General features: G+C 43.6%; 1 protein-coding gene across 1 annotated transcript in view; it reads right to left on the bottom strand.

Annotated features, from left to right (window-relative positions):
* Window positions 1-22980, bottom strand: part of DUSP16 (dual specificity phosphatase 16) — a gene marked incomplete at its 5' end in the record, with an annotated part of 42993 nt that continues 20013 nt past the window's right edge. The window contains 3 exons of the mRNA XM_079714641.1: window positions 1-1318; window positions 4639-4762; window positions 10078-10237. Coding sequence (XP_079570767.1) covers window positions 145-1318; window positions 4639-4762; window positions 10078-10237 — 1458 coding nt within the window. The 3' untranslated portion in view covers window positions 1-144. The remainder of the gene's footprint in view (window positions 1319-4638; window positions 4763-10077; window positions 10238-22980) is intronic.

Below are 22980 nucleotides of genomic sequence, written 5' to 3'. Positions count from 1 at the left end.
TTGATCCATGTTTTGCTTTTACACCATAGCTCCATTTTCCAAAAATATATATGTATGTACATATATATATTTCAGATTTACAGGGAATATTTTTTTTGTGAACAAGAGAAAAATTGTCCACAGAAGTCACGCGTGTCTGTCTTCTCAGGAGACCTCGATGATCTCCACGCTGCCCGAGAAGCTCGACTGGCTGCCCACCTTTCCCAGTTCCTCCCGTGACCGGTTTTCGGACATGATGCTCTCGCCAAACTCCATCTGGCAGCTTCTGCGTTTGAACTGCTTCTCGAAGGGACTCTCCTCGTGCCAGCTGCGCCGGGAGTCAGCCCTGTCGCTGGGCTTGTGCCGCCGGCGCACGGAGTGGCCTGGGTCGCCGCCGCAGGCGGGCAGCTGGCCGCAGCTGAAGGCGGGGGGACCGGCGTGGCCTCCGTAGACGGCCGAGGCCGAGTAGAAGTGAGGGGGCTCAGGGGCGAAATACCAGCTCTTGGCCAAGGAGGGGGCGGAGGTCTGGGGGGCCAGGATGTCCGAGTGCCAGCCCTCGAGGCCCAGCCCGGCGGCGGACGGGGCCAGGTGCTGCTGGCTGGCCGAGAGGCCGAAGAGGAAGCGGGGCTGGCAGTGGTCCTCCACGCTGCCGCTGCGGGGCAGGGGCGACAGGAGCGGCCTCCCCGCGCGGGGCCGCGCGCCCTGGCCCTCGGGGGCCCTGGGAGGCTGGGGACCCCGCGGGGGGCCGGCCTCCTCCCGCTCCGGGCTGGCCTCCGGCGTCTGCTCCGACACCTCCCGCACCGGGGAGAACTGGCACGGCTTGCCGGCGCCCTCCAGGGCGGAGGAGGGCTTGTAGGGCTCCGGGGCCGCCTCCGGGGAGGAGAGCCCGCGCAGGGGCGCGGCCGCGCCGGCCGACGGCGACACCGCCTTGATGTCCAGGGAGAAGGAGCGCTTGAGGCGGCCGCTGTCCTCCCGCCGGTCCGCGGGCAGGTGGAGCCCGTTGAGCGCCTGGACCAGGGGGCCGTCGTCGGGCGGCGAGGGCTGGGCGCCGGGCGCACCGGCGGGGGGCACAGGCCGGGGCCCCGCCGCCTCCGGGGGAGCGGCGGCGGGGCGGGCGCGGGGTGGCCCGAGGGGCGGCGGCTGGCTTCCCTGCCCGCCCTCCGCTGCGGCGGCGGCGGGGCCGGGGCCGGGCTCGCTTGGCTTCTCCAGGTGCAGCAGCTTCCGTTTGCTCTTGGGCGCCGCCGCCCCGGTCTGGCTCTTAATCCTCTTCTCGTAGTCCAGGAGCTGGCCCAGAAAATTGAAGTTGGGAGATATAGTAGGTCTTTTTTCTTTCACAAATCTATGAAAAGAGGAAAAAACCAAAAAGGCTTGAATTTGACGACTACCTGTTATCGTAAGAATGTCACTAAGCTACAAAAAGTGAAGAGCTGAGACAGGGAATCATCAGAGAGACCCTCCCAAGACCTTTGTCAGGTGGCTGGTTTAACACTTCGGGCAGAGGGTCAAGGAGGAGATGAGGGCCTCTGCATCGGGGAGCTTTACAGCCTGAGCCCGGAGGTGCTAGAAAGCGGGGGGCCAGACCCCTGAAGTTCTAGGTTGAGCCTCCTTACTTTCAAGGACCCAAGGCTTCCAGTGCAACTGGTAAGAGGTGATTCTTCCCTCACCACCTGGGGTGACGGCGCCCCTCCCCACCGGTGCTGCCATCAGAAGTACCTTAGCAGCCATGCGCCACCTTCAGCTTCCCAAGATCAAAGGCCCCACAGCCACTTCAAGACGTTGCACATTTTAAATAAACCATCAAAAGAGAGTATCAGGTGGCCAGGGCATCAAAGCACACACTTCCGAGTTCCTTCCCTTTGGATTCAGTGTGACAGAGTAACCAGCTGCACAGTGGTCTCTGTCTGCTAAGCATTATGCTAATGCACTAAAGGGAGTATTCTCTCATTCAACTCTCAAAACTATCCTCTGTCAGGTGGGTGTAATTACCCCCATCACAGAGGTACACAGAGTCCTTAGGTGACTTGCCCCAAATCACACAGCTACTAAAGGATGGTGCCGGGACTCAAAACCAGGTCTAGGAACTTCCCTGGTGGTGCAGTGGGTAAGACTCTGCGCTCCCAACACAGGGGACCCGGGTTCAGTCCCTGGTCAGGGAACTAGATCCCGCACGCATGCCGCAACTAAGGAGCCGGCAAGCCGCAACTAAGGAGGCCACCTGTGCAGCTAAGACCCAGCACAACCAAATAAATAAATAAAATAAATACTAAAGAAGAAAAAAACCAGGTCTTATGTCTGGCTTCATTTCTGTAACCACCTTGTTTAAAAGAGTCATCAAGGGATCAAAACTAGTTATAAACAGCTTTTATGTTTCATTGTAGAAACAGAGACTCTTTAGAAATAGTAGATATATTCTTTAGTGGCCCCGACCCTTAAGGCCACTTCTCAGAAGATGCAGGAGTGAAACTACACTGAAAATTTATATTTGGATAAGGAAGGAAAGAAAAATCAAAAACTCCTTGGAAATCAGTAACCTAAAGCAAATTAATGAAGCCAGAAATAATTGCCTCAACTGTGACAAGTGTACATACAGGATCCTCGTGATGAGACCTCGTAACAGGATATAAGGGTGCCTTTCCTGCTGGTTTCTACTGGGCGCAGGAGGACCTTAGGGAGAAGCCAGAGTGGAGGACGTGGAGCGGTGCGGACCCAGGGAGGACCCGCCGCCTCAGCTCCTTCCTCAAGTGAGGAGCTGTTCAGGTAGCTCATTTCTTTTTTCCAGATTTTCCAATTTGAGAAGAAAGTCCAATTGTTACAGCAGGCCTGGCTCCAAGTGCCTATATTTATTGATCCTTTATCACACGCAAATTAACCATCTCTATCCAACAAGATACACAGGGGACTCCGATTCACATGTCCCTGAACACAACCCCAGTCCTTGGTGCTGCTGTCACTGGCTGCCTTCTGTCTGGAGAAAGGGGGGTGGAGGCAACCCACTCAAAGTTATACACTTCAAAATCTGGGCAACTCTATGCACAGCCACATGCAAATCAGGTTAGAGCACACCCTCACACCACACACAAACATAAACTCAAAATGGCTTAGAGACTTAAGACATGACACCATAAAACTCCTAGAAGAGAACATAGGCAAAACATTCTCTAACATAAATCGTACCAATGTTTTCTTAGGTCGGTCTCCCAAGCCAATAGAAATAAAAGCAAAAATGAACAAATGGGACCTAATCAAACTTACAAGCTTTTGCACAGCAAAGGAAACCATAAATAAAAAGACAACCTATGGACTGGGAGAAAATATTTGCAAATGATGATGTGACTAAAAAGGGCTTAATTCCAAAATATACAAATAGCTTGTACAATTCAATAACAACAAAAAAAACCCAATCAAAAAATGGGCAAAAGACCTAAATAGACATTTCACCAAAGGAGACATACAGATGGCCAATAGGTACATGAAAAAGATGCTCATCATCGCTAATTATTAGAGAAATGCAAATCAAAACTACAATGAGGTTTCACCTCACACAGGTCAGAATGACCATCATTAAGTCTACAAATAATACGTGTTGGAGAGGGTGTAGAGAAAAGGGAACCCTCCTTCACTGTTGGTGGGAATGTAAATTGGTGCAGCCACTATGGAGAACAGTATGGAGGTTCCTCAAGAAAACTAAAACTAGAGTTGCCATATGATCCAGCAATCCCACTCATGGGCATATCCCCAGACAAAACCATAATTTGAAAATACACATGCACCCCTATGTTCACAGCAGCACTATTCACAATAGCCAAGACATGGAAACAACCTAAATGTCCACCAACAGATGAATGGATAAAGAAGACGTGGCATACACACACACACACACACACACACACACACATATATACACACAATGGAATGTTAACCATAAAAAAGAATGAAACTGCCATTTGCAGCAACATGGATGGACCTGGAGATTATCATACAAACTGAAGTCAGTCAGAAAGAGAAAGACAAATACCATATGATATCACTTATATGTGGAATCTAAAATATGACACAAGTGAACATATCTATGAAACAGAAATAGACTCAGACATACAGAACTGACTTGTGGTTGATGAGGGGGTGGGGAGAGGGAAGGACTGGGAGTTTGGGGTTAGCAGATGCAAACTATTATATATAGGATGGATAAACAAGGTCCTACTGTATAGCCCAGGGAACAATATTCAATATCCTGTGATAAACCACATGGAAAAGAATATGAAAAAGCACGGTAGGAATTCTATAATGAGCCTTTTCCTGGAGCGTTTCTTTCTCATGTGTAAATTAGAACAAATGATATTTCCCCAACTAGGCAGCAAAGATACAAACTCAAGTAACAGGATGGAGATCTCTGTATTTGCTCTTCCTTAAACTTAAAAAGTAGCTGAGGATGAACTTGATACGTGTGAGGGCAGAATTAGTTCTAAATTATAAAAATGCATTTTTCTCCAATCTTTGAAAAACCATTTAAAAATCCAATCACCTGTAAAGAGTATAACTAAAATAATCCTGATCTGCTTTAACGTGGTCACCACCACCCTCTCCCCCACCCCCACCATGTCTTCTCATGATTCAGGTCAAAGGAGAAGCCAGTCTCACAGGGCATGTTCCTGTCCTCACCTGTAAGCTTCATCCAAGGACATATCCATCCTCTTCATGATGTAGGCAATGGCGATGGTGGCAGAGCGAGAGATCCCTGCCAAGCAGTGCACTAGGACACATCCATTGGAGGCTTTTGCTTTCTCTGTATGAGTCAAATTCAGAAAGGGTCGTTAGTGACAACTCTGTCCAGCAGTGAGATCTTATTTCCATTAACTCACACAATGCCTTTCATCTGGCAACTCGAAGGAGAGCCCATCTAGTTACCTATTTTTCCTTTCAATATTCTTTTAAGGAGGTAGGGGAAGATGATTTCCCCACGATTTACATATAGAACAATGAAGGTCCACATGTGTTAATAAGCAATGTGTCCCTAACTCAGGTTGCCTCTTATTCAGTACTTTTCACCATGTATTTTTTTACATTATTATTTTAATAACTTTCCCTGAGTATAAATCACACATTGTGATCACGTGATTCTACTTGTTTAGTGTAGAAGACTTCAGAAATACAGAATAGTATAAAGAAAATAACATCCAAAATCCTAAGATTTAGCTAATATTTTGTTTACCTATGTTGTCTGATACTTAAGTTTTTTTCGAATTACGTAAGAGATACTACATTTTTTTCCAGCTTTGAGATATAATTGACATATAACATTGTACTTTAGGTGTATGACATAATGATTTGATATATATGAGCGACTAAATTAAAAAAATTTTTTTTCATTTTAAACATACGCGACACACACACACATTAACTGTGTAAAAAGCAGGGAGGTGGGGACGGGGAGACACTTAATCACAGTGATACCACATCACGACACAAAGAGACGCCAAGTCAAGCAATTTGTAAAATGCTGACTCATAGAATCCACCTTCCTATAATTTCCCTATTTTTCTCTGGGAGACTTTTCTGTGTGTCATAAAGTGGCTCACTTAACTTTACTTGCTGAATTTAAGAAGAAGCCATGTGTGTACCATGAATCAGTTTCAGTAGGTCACCTTAATGAGGACCAAGGGAACGCTGACCTCTTCCTTGATATCCAGGAGATAACTGTCTGACTGCGTCATGCTAACTCCGCATAACATGGTAGAAGGACTCGTGAACACTGTTAGAACCAAGAACCAAGGAAATCTGATCGCACGGTGCTGCCATCTCTCACTGTAGATGAGCTTTAAAAGCTTTCTCGTGGCCATGGATGAAGTTACCCCACAGCCTGGAAGCAGCTACCATTTTAGCCAGTACAGTGACTACCTTATATCTGAACAATTACGTATGTGCTTACCCTTTACCTGCACGCTGCTGCCATGAGCTAAACTCTTCCCTTTTCATCCTTGTTTTCATTGATAACTACCAAAAGTTTACCAAAGCTTATGTTAAAGTTCTTGTAATTAACAAGGTATCCAGGGAATCTGCTCTGGCAGCTGAGTAATACAATATACAGTAGTACTTCAATCTCACCACCTCTGTTATACATATAACAAATTCCCAACGTATAGGACTTATTGTTTGTTATGTACAAAACACCATAGAGCTTTAAGGTACTACATGAACAATCAAGCAGCTTCCCTTTAGACAGGGAAATCAAACACAATAAAACAATAACAAATGAACATAGAACAGCATTGAAACAAAGAAAAAAGGACACGCTATACAACCTAACAGTATATAAACACATGTACGTAAAGTCCAAGCCTTCCTGGGCTACACAGCTCTCTTCCTCCTCTCAACTATTCAGTATTTAGCCTATACTGCTCTCACCTTGGCTGCTAAGAAGCTCAAAGCTAAGGTGTTCACTCAATTTCAAGAGAGAACTGTAATTCCGATTTTACTGTGCCTTTCCTAGTCCCATATTACCTGGTTCTTGCCCTGCTGTCCCACTTTAATGGGTACGTGTGTGAATGTGTGTTATCTTTGGATCCCAACCTCTTACTGTAAGCTGCTTCAAATTCTTATTGGAAATAGGCTGGCTTTAAATATTTTTTTTTTTTTTTTTTTTTTTTTTTGTGGTACGCGGGCCTCTCACTGTTGTGGCCTCTCCCGTTGCGGAGCACAGGCTCCGGATGCGCAGGCTCAGCAGCCATGGCTCACGGGCCCAGCCGCTCCGCGGCATATGGGATCCTCCCAGACCGGGGCACGAACCCGTATCCCCTGCATCGGCAGGCGGACTCTCAACCACTGCGCCACCAGGGAGGCCCTAAATATTTTTTTAATGTTGACAGTACTCTCATCATTTTTAATAATTATCGTGAAACTAGACTAGGAGGACCGAGAAGGGTCTTGCTTCTAACACTCCCCCAAAGGGTTTAACACTGAGCACATAGTGTGAACCCAGTAAATACTGGCTGGCTGACCGATACATATTTTAAAAGGTAATCTTTATAAAAAATTTGAAAAAGGCTGGAAGGAAATAAAGCAATGATGATAACAGATGTGTAAGGATGTTGAGGTTACAGGTTTCTTTTTCAAATGTTCCGCGTGGTACTTATACTGTTCTTACAATTACAAATGCTTTGATGATATATTTAAAAAATCTAACTAAAAAGTGATTATACTGAAGTGGGGTTCATTACAACACATTTCTTGGCAGAATTGAGTGCTAAACTGAGTCTCTTAAGGCAAAGGAAGTAATACCTGTCGACCTGGCGGAGAGGAGAAGGGAAACATTTGAGAAAGACCCACGGTGGGGCTGGACAACCACTCAGAAAACAGCCTTGGCTGGTGCACACTGGGCGGGAAGTGACCGGAGAGGAGGGTTCAGAGGTGGGAAGCAGGTGTTGGAGAGTCTGGGAATGTTGGGCTATGGACTCGAGGCACTTAAGGAGCCTCTGCAGGTTCCTGAACGGGGGCAACAAGAAGGCGCTGACGGGGAAAACTGGAAATAGAAAAAAGCAGGCTGCCACCACAACAATCCAGGAATTAAGCAAGATGTATCTATTTTTTCAATTTTATCTATTTTTCAGTTTTTTCTATTTTATCAATTCTACATTTAAAAAGAGAGAGAGGATAACAAATGAAATGGGTTAAGAAGGAGTCAGTGATGGGGAGAAGTTAAAGAGGCTAAAAAGAAGGAAGAAATAACTGAGGTGACAGAGTACAGCTCTAAGAAAAAATAGAAAAGGACTTAGATAATTTTTACAACAGCTACTATTTATTAGAGCCAATTATGAGTCAGGCACCTTGCAAGGTGTTTTACATGCATTATCTATTTTAATCCGAACAATATCCCTGAAAGGTAGAAACATTATCTTTAGTCTCCAGGTCAGGAAACTGAGGCACAGAAGTTTTAGTAACTCACCTGGAGTCACTTAACCAATAATCAAATACAGTTTGGATCCAAAGTACGTGCTCTTAACTACCTCCCTGGATTGCCTACAGAAGCCCTGAGTTTGCGCGGGCGAGTGAAGCAGGAGCCCGTGCGAGCGGCCAGCCGGGCCGGGGGCCCTGGTCGGGGCGCAGACGGGCAAACGCCCGCCGTGGCCTGCTTCCAGTAGAAGTAAAGGCAACACCCCATGAAAACTGCGTCCTTCCAACAAACCCTACTGAACAAACAAACTTACTGAAATTTAACCTGAATAATGAAAAGTATGAGCCTATTTAAGTTATTAAGTCCTGGTAAGAGGGTATGTCTTCAAATTATATTCTCTGCCATATAGTTAAGAGTAACCATAGCTTAAAACAGCCTGGACGAGACTAGCAACTGTAGTGAACATGGGCTGAATTCCGCAGTGGGCTGGACGTGTTGCCCTGGATTGTCTGGGTGGGAAAAGGATGGTGGCCCTAACAGTAAACAGGGCCAAGCAAGTGAACTACTGGTAAGTAAAAATATCTTCAGATATATAATAAATCACGATACGTATTTGGGTGCGTATTTCACCAACCAGCAACATGGTAAAATTCCTTTTGCAGGAATTAAAAGTGGCCAAGAGCTCCAATGAAAGAAGAAAGTAAGCTGGGGGCAAAGTTACTCATATTCTCTCTTTTCTAACAACCTCCTAAAGCTTAGACACTGTCATGACTTAACAGAATCAGGTTCTATTCTAAATAGATTCTGAAATCGTACTTTTAGCTGAAATTAGAGCCAATCATCTCTGGATCAATGTGACATGCAATGGGAACGTTAACTATAACTGTCGTCTTTTAAAGAGGCAAACATTGAATGAGATGCTGAATATCTCCTAGAAGTAGAATGGGGGGAAGGATTAATTGGGGGACTTTTGTTTGTGATTATCTTAATGTGAATTATCAAGCCATTTATCTTCAGGTGTTTCACAGAATGTGTGCCAATTAAAGAGGAGACGACTTGGCAATCCGAAATCTTGAAAAAAGGAGATCTATTTCAGAATTACCCGAAGTTCCAAAAGCACTGTCTAGAAAATTCCTCTCGCAGATGAAAGGATCTAGTGAGGGGCTTAATTTACATAGTTTCACTGTTTAAAAGGAACTAGTTCTCTTTTTTTAAACTTTCAGTAAGCAATTCAGAGTATTTAATTATGGATGAGGGTGCTCAAACTTGTGTGACTAGGGGGAAAACTAACGAAAACTCTTCACACGGGCATCAAGAGTCACACCTTGTTATGCTGCTCAAGAGCAAAGAACACGTCTCCTCGGTTTAGCCACTTTCCCCCAAAACCACATTTCAAATACACATCTTCGACTTCCTACCAGCAGATCTGATCCCGAGGCACCAAAATGTCACAACAGTGCCAGAAGCTGGGAGTCAGGGAGGCTCCAGGGCTGATGGGCCCAGTGAGCAGGACAAAGTACGGTATGGACCAGACCCTGTCACAGACAACGCCAAGGAATGACCACACAAGTATCAGAGTGAGTGAGTGAGTGAGTGAGTGAGTGAGTGAGTGAGTGAGTGAGTGAGTGAGGAGAGGGAGGGAGGGAGGGAGGGAGGGAGGGAGAGAGAGAGAGAGAGAGTGAGAGAGGGAATTTCATTAGATCCAATACTACTGGAAATTACTGGCACATGGACTGAAGCTTAGGAATCTTGTGACATAAAGACTTTAAATGTAATGGGATTTGTTTTCACAGGATTTGACTTTTCTCTGGGGAAAACATAGCAGCAAGTCAGAAACAGTTTAAGGAATGCCACCACAGTTTCCAAACGTCTTTTATAAGATTTGACGAAGTGGGTAAAAAGTTTAATCCCAAAAGTTTAACCGATTTTCAAACACTTGCCAATACATAATCACAGATCCCATTAGGCTTAACCCTGGTAGTGTTAAAGTTAGCTAGGATGTCACAAGGCTAGTCCTTAGGGATGGCACGGCACACACACATCACCTTGGCCACTTAACGAGATAAGGAGCATCATGTGTTTTCAAACTTTTGAACTGTATGAAATAGGTTCCTTTTCTCTAATGAAAAAAGGGGAGGAGGGGAGGGAGGGATATACCTCTACCTGAGCCTGTAACCCAAAGGGCTTGTAATAGTACTTGAGCTACTTACCAATGAAATCTACTGACTTGTCCAACCACGGCAAAATTTTCTCACAAAAGCTATCATTCACAGGCACTCGCAGGAAATGAGATTCAGGGATAAAGTCAGGCTTGGGACAGGTGTTGCTGGCATTTAATACATAACCAATCCCATTCTGTTGCATCAGCTCCTAGGGAGGGAAAGAGCAATTAAAGTAACTAATAACGTCCTAGCATGATCATTTTTAAAGAGAAAAGTTTAGCATAATGATTAAAATGACTAGTTTCCTTGAAACAATCAGACTACATTCAATCAGCGAAATCCAATAAACCTAGCACAATGACATGTAAAGACTTAAGTTTAAAGCAGAATCTAAAACTGAAGTATAGTTAATTTACAATGTTGTGTTAGTTTCAAATGTATGACAAAGTGATTCAGTTTCAGTTATACATATATATTTAGATTCTTTTCCATTCTAGGTTATTATAAGATACTGAGTATAGTTCCCTGTGCTATACAGTATGTCCTTGTTGTTTATCTATTTTACATATAGTAGTGTGTATATGTTAATCCCAAATTCCTAACTTATCCCTCCCTACCACCTTTCCCCTTTGGTAACCATAAGTTTGTTTTCTATGCCTGTGAGTCTATTTCTGTTTTGTAAATAAGTTCATTTGTATCCTTTTTTTCTTTTTAGATTCCACATATAAGTGATATCATATTTGTCTTTCTCTGACTCACTTAATATGATAATCTCTAGGTCCAACTGTGTTGCTGCAAATGGCATTATTTCATTTTTTTATGGCTAAATAGTATTCCATTATATTATATATTATATTACATTATATCACACTATACTATATACACCACATCTTCTTTAACCATTCATCTGTTGATGGGCATTTAGGTTGCTTCCACGTTTTGGTTATTGTAAATAGTGCTTCAATGAACAGTGGGTTGCGTGTATTTTTTCAAATTATGGTTTTCTCCAGATATATGCCCAGGAGTGGGATTGCAGGATCATAAGGTAGCTCTATTTTCAGTTTTGTAAGGAACCACCATTCTGTTCTCCATAGTTGCTGTAACAATTTACCTTCCCGCCAACAGTGTAATAGGGTTCCCTTTTCTCCACACCCCCTCCAGCATTTATTATTTGTAGACTTTATAATGATGACCATTCTGACTAGTGTGAGGTGATACCTCATTGTAGTTTTGGTCTGCATCTAATGATTAGCAATACTGAACATCTTTCCATATGCCTGTTGGCCATCTTTGTGTCTTCTTTGGAGAAACGTCTGTTTAGGTCTTCTGCCAACTTTTTGATTGGGTTTTTTTTTTTATATTAAGCTGATGAGCTGTTTGTACATTTTAGAAATTAATCCCTTGTCAGTAGCATCGTTTGCAAATATTTTCTCCCACTCTGTAGATTGTCTTTTTGTTTTGTTTATGGTTTCCTTTGATGTTCAAAAGCTTTTAAGTTTAATTAGATCCCATTTATTTATTTTTGTTTTTATTTCCATTACTCTAGGAGACAGCCCGAAAAAGATCTTGCTGCGATTTATGTCAGAGTGTTCTGCCTATGTTTTCCTCTAGGAGTTTTATGGTTTCCAGTCCTACATTTAGGTCTTTAATCCATTTTGAGTTTATTTTTGTATATGGTGTTAGAGAATGTTCTAATTTCATATTTTTACATGCAGCTGTCCAGTATTCCCAGCACCATTTATTGAAGAGACTTTTTCTCCATTGTATATTCTTGCCTCCTTTGTCATAGATTGACCATAAGTGTGCGGGTTTATCTCTGCGCTTTCTATCCTGTTCTGTTGATCCATGTGTCTGTTTTTGTTCCCAGTACCTTACTGTTTTGATCACTGTAGATTTGTAGTGTAGTCTGAAGTCAGGGATCCTGATTCCTCCAGCTCCGTTCTTCCTTCTCAAGATTGTCTTGGCTATTCGGGGTCTTTGTGTTTCCATACATACAAATTAAAAAAATTTTTTGTTCTAGTTCTGTGAAAAATGCCATTGATGATTTGATAGGAATTGCACTGAATGTGTAGATTGCCTTGGGTAGTATGGTCTTTTAACAATACTGATTCTTCCAGTCCAAGAACATGGTATATCTTTCCATCATGTTGTGTTCAATTTCTTTCACCAGTGTCTTACAGTTTTCAGAGTACAGGTCTTTTGCCTTCTTAGGTAGGTTTATTCCTAGGTATTTTATTCTTTTTGATGTGATGGTAAATGGGACTGTTTCCTTAATTTCTCTGATATTTCGTTAGTGTATAGAAATGCAACATATTTCTGTATATTAATTTCATATCCAGCAACTTTACTAAATTCATGGATGAGCTCTAGTAGTTTTCTGGTAGTATCTCTAGGATTTTCTATGTATAGTAGCATGTCATCTGCAAACAGTGACAGTTTTACTTCTTTTCCAATTTGGATTCTTTTTATTTCTTTTTCTTCTGATTTCTGTGGCTAGGACTTCCAAAACTATGTTGAATAAAAATGGCAACAGTGGGCATCCTTGTCTTGTTCCTGATCTTAAAGGAAATGCTTTTAGCTTTTCACCATTGAGTATGATCTTAACTGTGGGTTTACTGTATATGGCCTTAATTATGTTGAGGTACGTTCCCTCTATGCCCACTTTCAGAAGAGTTTTTTATTATTATAAGTGGATGTTGAATTTTATCAAAAGCTTCTCCTGCATCTACTAAGATAATCATATGATTTTTACTCTTCAATTTGTTAATGTGGTGTATATCACACTGACAGATTTGTGGATATTGAAAAGTCCTTGCATCCCTGGGATAAATCCCACTTGATCATGATGCATGATGCTTTTGATGTATTGCTGGAGTCAGTTTGCTAGTATTTTGTTGAGGATTTTTGCATCTATGTCCATCAGTGATATTGGCAGCCTCATAGAATGAGTCCAGAAGTGTTCCTTCCTCTGCAATTTTTTGGAATAGTTTCAGAAGGATAGGGGTTAAGGCTTCTCTAAATGTTTGGTAGAATTCACCTGTGAAGCTATCTGGTCCTGGACTTTTGCTTGTTGGGAGTTTTAAAATCACTGATCCAATTTCAGTACTCCTAATTGGTCTGTTCATATTTTCTGTTTCTTCCTGGCTCAGTCTTGGGAGATTGTATTTGTGTCTTTCTAAGAATCTGTCCATTTCTTCTAGGTTGTCTACTTTATTGGCATATGGTTGCTCACAGTAGTCTCCTATGACCCTTTGTATTTCTGTGGTGTGGGCTGTAACTTCCTTGTCACTTCTGATCTTACTGATTCGAGCCCTCTCCTTTTTTCCTTGATGAGTCTGGCTAAACGTTTATCAATATTGCTTATCTTTTCAAAGAACCAGCTTTTAGTTTCATTGATCTTTTCTATTGTTTTTTTTAGTCTCTGTTTAATTTATTTCTGCTCTGATTACTTTCCTTCTACTAATTTTGGGTTTTGTTTGTTCTTCTTTCTCTAGTTGCTTTAGGCATAAGGTTTTAGGTTGTTTGAGATTTTTCTTGTTTCCTGAGGTAAATCTGTATCCCCATAAACTTCCCTCTTAGAACTGCTTTTGTTGCATTCTGTAGGTTTTGGATCGTCGTGTTTTCATTTTCATTTTTCTCAAGGTATTTTCTGATTTCCTCTTTGATTTCTTCAGTTATCCACTGGTCATTCAGTAGCATATTGTTTAGCCTCGATGTGTTTGTGTTTTTTGCAGTTTTCTTCCTGTAGTTGATTTCTAGCCTCATAGCGTTGTGGTCGGAAAAGATGCCTGATATGATTTGTTTTCTTAAATTTATTGAGGCTTTAAAGCAGAATTTTTTAAGGGCAAAATAGGCTGTTTAAAAGATCACACATCACTAATATAGTCAACTCTCTATTATCTTCATTACTAGAGAGAGAAGTGAAACAAAGAACAGAAAATAAAACCACGACAGTTTACTATGACTTGCCCCTCCTTGGCAACTATGTAAATTTATTATGACCATGTTAGATGTAATCCCCAAAATGCATGAATAAGTACATTGATTTACAAGATTTGGGAGTATGCTAGAATACTTTTGTTTGTTTGTTTTGTTTATTTTGTGCTATGATTTCAGAATATATGCACACACAATGAGAACATTTTCTTCCCAAACTGAACATGCTGGTTGTTCTCTAAGATACAGTCCTAGGCCATCTTCTGGCTGTAAATACTCTCTCTGAAGGCTGACTCTGTTTCCGTAGTTTTTTTTGTGTGTGTGTGGTACACGGGCCTCTCACTGTTGTGGCCTCTCCCGTTGCGGAGCACAGGCTCCGGACGCGCAGGCTCAGCGGCCATGGCTCACGGGCCCAGCCGCTCCACGACATGTGGGATCTTCCTGGACCGGGGCACGAACCCGTGTCCCCTGCATCAGCAGGCAGACTCTCAACAACTGCGCCACCAGGTAAGGCCCCTCCGTAGTTTTAATTATCACCTCTACATGCTGATGACTCTTAAATAAATAAATACACACACACACACACACACACACACACACACACACACACACACCCTCTTTAATTTTTGACACGTTATTTCCAGCTGCTTCCTGGATATCTCTATTTGGATGTTCCTCAGGACCTTCAAACTCAAAATGTCAGAAACACAGTACATTCTCTTTCTCCCTTCTCTGCCTCAAATTCTGGTTTCCTCTCTGTAATCCAAAACCGGTTTTTGGTAATAACATCCACCCAGACACTTGAGCTAGAAAATGGGATCATTTCATCCCGTTTCTCTTCCTCACCACCCCCATCCTAATATTGCCAAACCCTCCTGGTATCACCCCTCCCTTCCGCCCTTTCTCTCTATTCCCAGTCACTGCTCAGTGGTAAGCCCTCACCATGGTAGCACAAAAGCCAACAGGGAGCTCTTGAAGTTTGCAGTGTTTTCCTCTCCAAACAACAACTAGAGTAATCTTTCTTATAATTAAACACGAGCTACGTGCTTTATCCACACTTAGTTTCGTCATGTCTCACTGCCTGCTCCTGTCCCGTACAATCTCCAAATCCCCATCACATGTGCGTCCCCCTTCCCCGGCGTTGCTCACACCGTTTCTGAGCTCAGCAGGCCCTGTTCCTCTTCCTGATGACTCTTCCACTTTTCTGCTTTAAGTTAACCTTACTATGAACCCCGCCTACTGGTGCATAATTAACCATTCTGTTCTCTGCCTGTCCAAAGGACTTTGGACGTGCTATTAGTAAAGCACCAAGCACACCGTGTTACCATTAGCAGATTCACTCTTGTCTCTCCTATTAAGCAGTGAAGTAGTGAGGTCTTGGCCTGATGCTTGCTTGTTTTTCTCCCTTCAGCACCAGGTACATAGCTGCACTCAGTACGTGTCTGTTCAGCTAACATCCCGTCCACCATTTTCCAGGCGAGCCTATACAACCCACTTTATTTAGTCATCCATTGCTGCCTCTCAGGAAATGTTCCTGGCCTGAAATCATTCTCTTCTAAGCAACTCTGGTCACGTCTTCCTTTTCTTGGAATGCTACCTCCTCTACAAATCTGTTCCAACTCCAACTCCCCGAAGGACAGTTGGTCATTTTCTCCCTACTTTAGCCTCCTGCCAACTTGCTCATCCCTTCATTTACCACATTCAGCGCAATAAATATATTGTTTTACAGAAAAGGTAGACAGAGTAAATCCAGACCAGGTGTGCAGCCCTCTCAGCTGTCAGAGGACAGAGTCAAGAAACAGCTTCTGGAGCTAGGCGAGCTTCTTAGAGTGACTGACCCTCGCCTTCCCAAGGTCTCGCGGGCTCCCGTCAGATCTCAGTGGTGTTTACGACTTTTAAACGTCTTGTACACGAGTGAAGGTCACACTGTCTTCTGCCACTGTCTGATCACCACAGTGTTTCCCACGCAAGAACGGCAGCGTTACTGGAGATAAAAGTCTTTCAGGCCTTTCTCGTGAACGCTCCTTAAAGAAAGGCACCTTTTTACATTTCCATCTCCTTTCCATCAACAGTGTGACAAAGATGTATTAAATTAAAAGTAGTACGATAATAAAGACATACGAGTTTCTGAGGAGAGAGGCTGACGTGGGCAGCGTTACCTACTCTACACAAAAGACCACAGGCAAGGGCTTCCCTGGTGGCACAGTGGTTGAGAGTCCACCTGCCAATGCGGGGGACACGGGTTTGTGCCCCGGTCCAGGAAAATCCCACATGCCGTGGAGCGGCTGGGCCCGTGAGCCATGGCCGCTGAGCCTGCACGTCCAGAGCCTGTGCTCCGCAACAGGAGAGGCCACAACAGTGAGAGGCCTGCGTACTGCAAAAAAAAGAAAAAAAAAAAAAGGCCACAGGCAATGCTCACAATGGACAACACTAACGTGAGACAAGTCAGTGGTGAGCCTCAAACGTGACTTCCCCACACGAAGTCTAGAACAATGTACACTTCTGACAATTAGCCTAATAGTCTACCTTCTGTAGAAATGACCACTTAAACCTAAATTCAATAAAAAATGTGTTGGGCACCTTTGCTACAGGTGCTATGTTATATTAACAATATACTACTGTGGCACCTGGTACACATTAATAAACAACATCTAACATTTACTGAGTGCCTACTATGTACCTGGTACCATGCTAAGCATTTAAATGGACTGTCTCATTTAATCCTCACAACCACCCTCTGAGATGGATACTATTATTCTTCTCATTTTTAAAATGAGGAAACTGAGGCTTAGAGAGTTCATGTAATGTTTCCAAAGTTATACAGCTAACGAGTGGTCCAGGGTAGAAATCCAAACCCAAGCATATTCATCTCCAGAATCTGTCCTCTTAACTGCCATTCTCTACTGAAGTTCTTTTTAAAGCAAATTAGATGGAGCAATAAAGTAACTAGCCTACGTACAGCCTTTCTTTTTAACCAAATGAAGTAACAGAATATAAAGTTGTAATTGCATCCTTTTTCACCCTTTTTAACTGTAACCAGTTAGGAAATAAAGGAGCACCCCTCTGGGCATGGACTTCTCTGAAGAGACTCTCGGAGCAACTCAGGACACTTGATGGCTATTGGAGGAGACTAATCAGTCCTATTTTACCTCTTTTTTCCCTGATTGTCACCACAGTTGCAGCCACGGGCATCACAGCGTGGCCCTGCTGCCGTGTTCACAATGGCACCTGCTGCTCCTGGCTGAGGCCTGGCTGCCCACGTGCACGTCCCCCAGCCTCAGGCCGCTGCTGCCACATGCCCAATGGTCATGGCCCGATGGAAAGGAAACACGAAAAAGGGGCAGTTCTGACCTCATGTAAGAAACATCAGTCATCCAAGCCTACAATGCTGTTTATGTTTCAACAATATTCTCCACATACAAAACGGTGTGCCACAAAAAGATGCATTTAAGTAGTAGCTTTAATTTAGATAACTGATGTAAGGGGGGAGGGGACATTAATGTGTTGAAATGGAGTGATAATAAAATAATTTAACCACAAAATGAAATGAGAAAAAAATGGTAGTTATACATCAGTGGAAAAATGAGTTAAAAGAGGAAACCATTAAAAATGTTACATATATACGTAAAACATTTTAACTCAAAACAAATAAACGTACATTAATTCACTAATTTCTTGGTGTTTTTTTAAAAATAGGTTAGCTGATTGGAGTTCTTAAGAAAATCACAACCAAATGCATCTACCACTTACACTTTCCATTCTTTAAAGAGCAAGAACTAGTAAAGCAATAAATCAGTACAGAATCTTCTAGATTATGACTGCCCCCTAAATATTCTACAGCTGCCTTCCCCCACCTAGTAAGACAGAAAAAAACATAGAGCAATCTGTCTTTCCTGAATCTTTTTTTTTTAAAATATTTATTTATTTATTTGGTTGCACTGGGTCTTAGTTGCGGCAGGCGGGCTCCTTAGTTGCAGCTTGTGGGCTCCTTAATCGTGGCTCGCCAGCTCCACAGTTGAGGCACATGGGATCCTTAGTTGTGGCAGCATGCATGCGGGATCTAGTTCCCTGACCAGGGATCAAACCCTGGCCCCCTGCACTGGGAGTGCGGGGTCCCAACCACTGCGCCCCCAGGGAAGTCTCTTTCCTGAATCTTTTGAAAACATTTAGCTTAGGTCATAGAAAAACAACTCTCTTTCCTCATTCATATTTCATCCGTGTATGCAATATTTTAACTAACGTACATCGTTATAATAACAAGTACATTGGCCTAAACAGGTCCGAGAACAAACACAATTGCGTCCTGGTGAGCAAACTGTTCAAATGGCGTTAGTAGCCCTGCGACGGCCCAGAGCCCACTGCTGCCAGGAGACAGGCGTCCACCTGCCGAGGGCGGCAGAGCAGAGGGGTGGGCGGGGGCTGCCGTCAGCTGAGGCGTCATGTGACTGTCACGTGACTGTTCTGTTCCCTTCTCTCCTGTTGATGTTTTTGGCCGGGCACATAAGTGGCCGAGAGGGCATCTTATGTCAATGTTCCTGACAGCAAGAACTGTGATGGAACTATAAGTATGCAGAATGGGTTTGTTTTACAGAATCATGACTGCTTTTACTCAGAGATGGCGGTCTGTGACTTCCTACCACATTTTAAGGAATTTATGTAATTCATTCAGCGTTGTTTCAGTGTGTTGTGTAAAGCGTACACAACTCAATATTACTCTGTCCTGTCATTAAACACCGTAATCCTTAGGCTTCCAGAGAGCATTCGTGCTGTTTAATGTTTGGCTCAACTTTGTGCTCAGTTGGCTAACACGTGCTTCCTACTGATAACATAAGCTTTCTTCTCTGGCCTTCAAATATCCTTCCGACACTGTGGCCTCTGGGTTCTCTGAGCGCCTCACCTTGAGCACTCCCTCCCGAGGCCCGGGCTGGTCTCTGCCATTACCAGTAACCATAACCTCGCACAACGCGCTGCAGGACGCCACCTCCTTCCTCCCAGCTTACCGTCTTCCACCACCACTCCCCGCGTCCCTCAATCCCCCCAGGACCTCATTCAGCCTCCTCCCTGTCCTTCATCCTCGTGACGTCTGTCCTTCCTTCCTGGCCCAGCTTAAATTCTGTGGCCACTCATTACACAGTTGACCCTTGAACGGTTCAGGTTTAAACTGTGCGGGTCCACTTATACGTGGATGCTTTTCAACAGTAAACACTACAGTATTACAGGATCCACAGCTGGTCGAATCTGAGGTTGCAGAGGCCCTGCGGATGGGGAGGGCCGACCATGAACGATAACGAGGATCAACCCCCTCACTGTTCGAGGGTCACCTGGAATCCCTCCCTCGCTTTCACCCTCAATTACTGTGTCCCTCCGTCACCTCTTCACACTCACTTGGCAAGATCACAGCCCTGGATAAACCCGGCTCGCCACGAGTCTGCATCTGCACCCAGGCAGCGGAACGTGGCCCGAGAAGAACACTCAGCAACACGGCTGCCGGGCCCCCTTGCAGTCACGCTCCTCAGCGGGCACTCTGTGCCCCTGGTCTTCACCTGGCCTCTAGCCTGGAGGCCGTTCCAGCCCTTCCCCGTTCTTTTCAAACTCTCCATGTGTCCTCCCTCACCCTCTCTCTCTGCTCATGGATGATCCACACTGAGAAAACAGAAACAATCAGAAGGAAGTTTTGATAAACTACCACTGCTTCCACTTCTGCCAGCACACGTGCCTCTAAACCCTCCTTCCTCCTGTGACTGTGGGTGAACTCAGTGTGCAGGGCAAGCACACGGGCACCAGTCCCAGAAAACTGGGAGCCCGGCTCAGCACGTGACTGTTCACTACCTGAATGACCTTGGAGGGGCTACCTGACCTCCCGCAGCTTTAGTTTCCTTACCTGTAAAACAGGGCTAATGATCTCTATTTTGTAAAGCTGTTATGAGGATAAAGTGGCGCATAATATACAAGTTTCAATAAATGTTAGTTCCCTTACTTTACCTTATTTTTAAATTAATAGTTTGTGGGAATGTAAACTGGTGCAGCCACTATGGAAAACAGTGTGGCGGTTCCTCAAAAAATTAAAAATAGAGCTGCCATCTGATCCATCAATTCCACTGTTGGGTATTTATCCGAAGGAAACAAAAACACTATCTCCAAAAGACACGTGCACCCCCTTGTTCACTGCAGCACAACTTACAAAAGTCGAGACATGGAAACAACCTGAGTGCCCACTGATAGATGAATGGATAAAGATGACATGGTATTATGTATACAATAGAATATTATTCAGCCTTAGAAAAGAAGGAAATCTTGCCATTTGTGGCAGCATGGATGAACCTTGAAGGCATTATGCTAAGCAAACTAAGTCAGACAGAGAAGGACAAATACCGTATGATCTCACTTACATGTGGAATCTAAAAAACAAACAGAAACTGAATTCACAGATACAGAGAACAGACTGGTGGCTGCCAGACGTGGTGGAGGGGAGGGGTAAAGGTGGTCAAAAGGTACAAACTTCCGGTCACAAAACAAGTAAGTCATGGAGATGTAATGCACAGCATGCCGGCTATAGATAATAATAGTGTACTGTATATTTGAAAGTGGCTAAGAGAGAAATCTTAAAAGTTCTCATCATAAGAAAAAAAAGGAGTAGCTATGTATGGTGGTAGATGGTAACTAGATTTATTGTGATCATTTAGCAATATATATAAATCTTGAATTTTGGATATAATGTTACTTGAAACTAATATACTTGAAACTAATATAATGTTATATGTCAATTATATCTCAATTAAAAATATCTTATAAATCACATGGTATATAAATTATGTCTCAGTAAAGTTGTTGCCCACCCCCCAGCCTGTAATGTATATCTTTCACTAATTCAAACTATCCTTTCTCCTAATTGGCCTCAAGGAGGGAAATTACATGGAATGTAGCAGGCTGGGTATAAAAAAGGGTTCAGCTGTAAAGTAGAAAAGATTACCCCCTAAGAAATTAAAAAATAGATTCTGGTTTCAAAACACAATCAAGAAAGTGTTCAAAAGTAATTTTTCTGAGTCAAAAAATAAATCTTAATTTTACTGCTATGATTTGCATTCACTTTTTTTTTCCCTTTAAGTTTCCTTCTCCTAAACCATGAAATAAACTTTGCCCTGTAGTTGGACTAATTTCTAAATATGGGCTCTATGCTCTGTTGATATAGACTGTGGAGTAATATATGGAATACAGCTTAATATACAGCCTTAATACAACTGCTCTGTTTGGTCAAGCTGCCCCTGTTCATTTAGGCTGAGGACAGAGGTCCCATTAAATCCCACAGGCTCTGCAAATCGAGATAAAGGAGATAAATGTTTCTTTCTGAAGTCAGTTTAATGAGTGAGTTTGCATTTGCCGCTCCCTTTGCCTTCAGAATTGACCTACTTCCTCCAGCCAGCCTTCCTCGGCCAGCCACGCCCAATATACCCACCACTCACCCTAGACCCTTGTACGCCCTACCCGGTGGTGACAGTAACAGTGTCCCTATAAACCAGGAACTGCTCTTGGTGCCTGGCATAAGGCCACATCCCTGGAGCCTCACAAGAACCCTAGGAGGCAGGAATCATTTCAGTTTTCAGGTGAAGAAGCAGATTCGGGCCCGTGGCTCGACTGCTCTGGCTGGGGAGGGGAAGACCTGGGACGCGAATCCTCCCGGTCCGGAGCCGGCTCTCGCTCCTGCCTGAGTCACCTTGTTTGTGAATTACCGTCTCAGGAACAGGTCTTGTCTAACCAACCTGCACTCTGTATGGCGTCCTACACACAGTGGACCCTGAATAAATACTTTCACTGATCATTTTGACGACATGAGCCTTTGTCTTCCTGGATCACAGAGAAACCTGAAAGCAGTATTTGGCTATACGGTGCCCAGGCTACAGCCTAACTCTCGTACGAAAACACCAGAGAAAGTGGCAGTAGTCCTGGTTATGGGCAGAACGGCGAGGCAGCCCAGGAAAGCCAACTGTGCGCGTGAAAAGACTGAAATAAGAAGCTACCCCCGAAAAGCTGACTGCACCCTGTTTAAAATGCGGAGAGAGGGCACAGCAGCTTTAGTGAAGAAGCCGAAGAGGTCCTGGCTCAGGAACTAGCCGCAGCAGGGAATTCCATCATACATCCCGTGTGTAAGTGGGAAACAAAAGTCCATTTGAAATTTTAACTGGTAAAGGAGAAAAAAACATCAGGAACTTTTGTCTTTCCCATTATAACTAGAGATTCTGGTTCAAGTCCCACTCAGTCAGATATGAACTGGGCACCAGCAAACTGCTTTAGTGTAACAGCTGTACAACTCCAGTACAAAGACCAGAGGAGGAAAGATTGTGGGAAACCAAGTACAGATGTGAGGGGAAAGGAAGTGTGTTCTTTTTGCTACCGGTGCCTTCTTACAGTCTTCTACAGAAGAGTTATGTCTTTGAGACCTAAGTAAAAACAATCACATGCTGAGAGTATTGACCTGCACCATCTGATTTGTGGAAGCACAGGCACATGTGGCACGTCCACAGTGAGAGGTGCAGAGTCCATAAGATACACACCAGATTTCAAAGACCTAGTACCAAAAACTGTAAAGTGCCAATAATTTTTTATATCGATTGCATGTTGAAATGATAATATTCTAGACATATGGTGATGAATGTTATTAAAATTAATTTCACTTGGGTTTTTAACTTTTTAAATAAGGCTATCAGAACATTCTAGATTATATATGTGGCTTTCATTATACTTCTGTGGGATGGTGCTGGTACAGCACATGCTGTAGAAAAAGCAGGAGGAAACAAATCTCAGCTGTGATTCAACAGACTGTTAAGATCTGTCAGTCCTTCATGACAGCCTGTTACAGAGATTTCAATTTCCAGACAATGAGGATTTCTGGTGTTCTACAAACACAGGACTTAGAGCCAGAGTAGTTTGGGTTTGAGGATGTCTCTGTCACTCACTAGCTTTGAGGTCAATGACTTTCTAGCCACAAAATCTTGGGTAAGTAAGTGACATAGCTCAGAG

The sequence above is a fragment of the Hyperoodon ampullatus genome (genome assembly GCF_949752795.1).
Source record: "Hyperoodon ampullatus genome assembly, chromosome: 11".
NCBI lineage: Eukaryota > Metazoa > Chordata > Mammalia > Artiodactyla > Ziphiidae > Hyperoodon > Hyperoodon ampullatus.
Note: the sequence above shows the minus strand (reverse complement) of the source record. Positions and strands in the feature narration are given on the sequence as shown.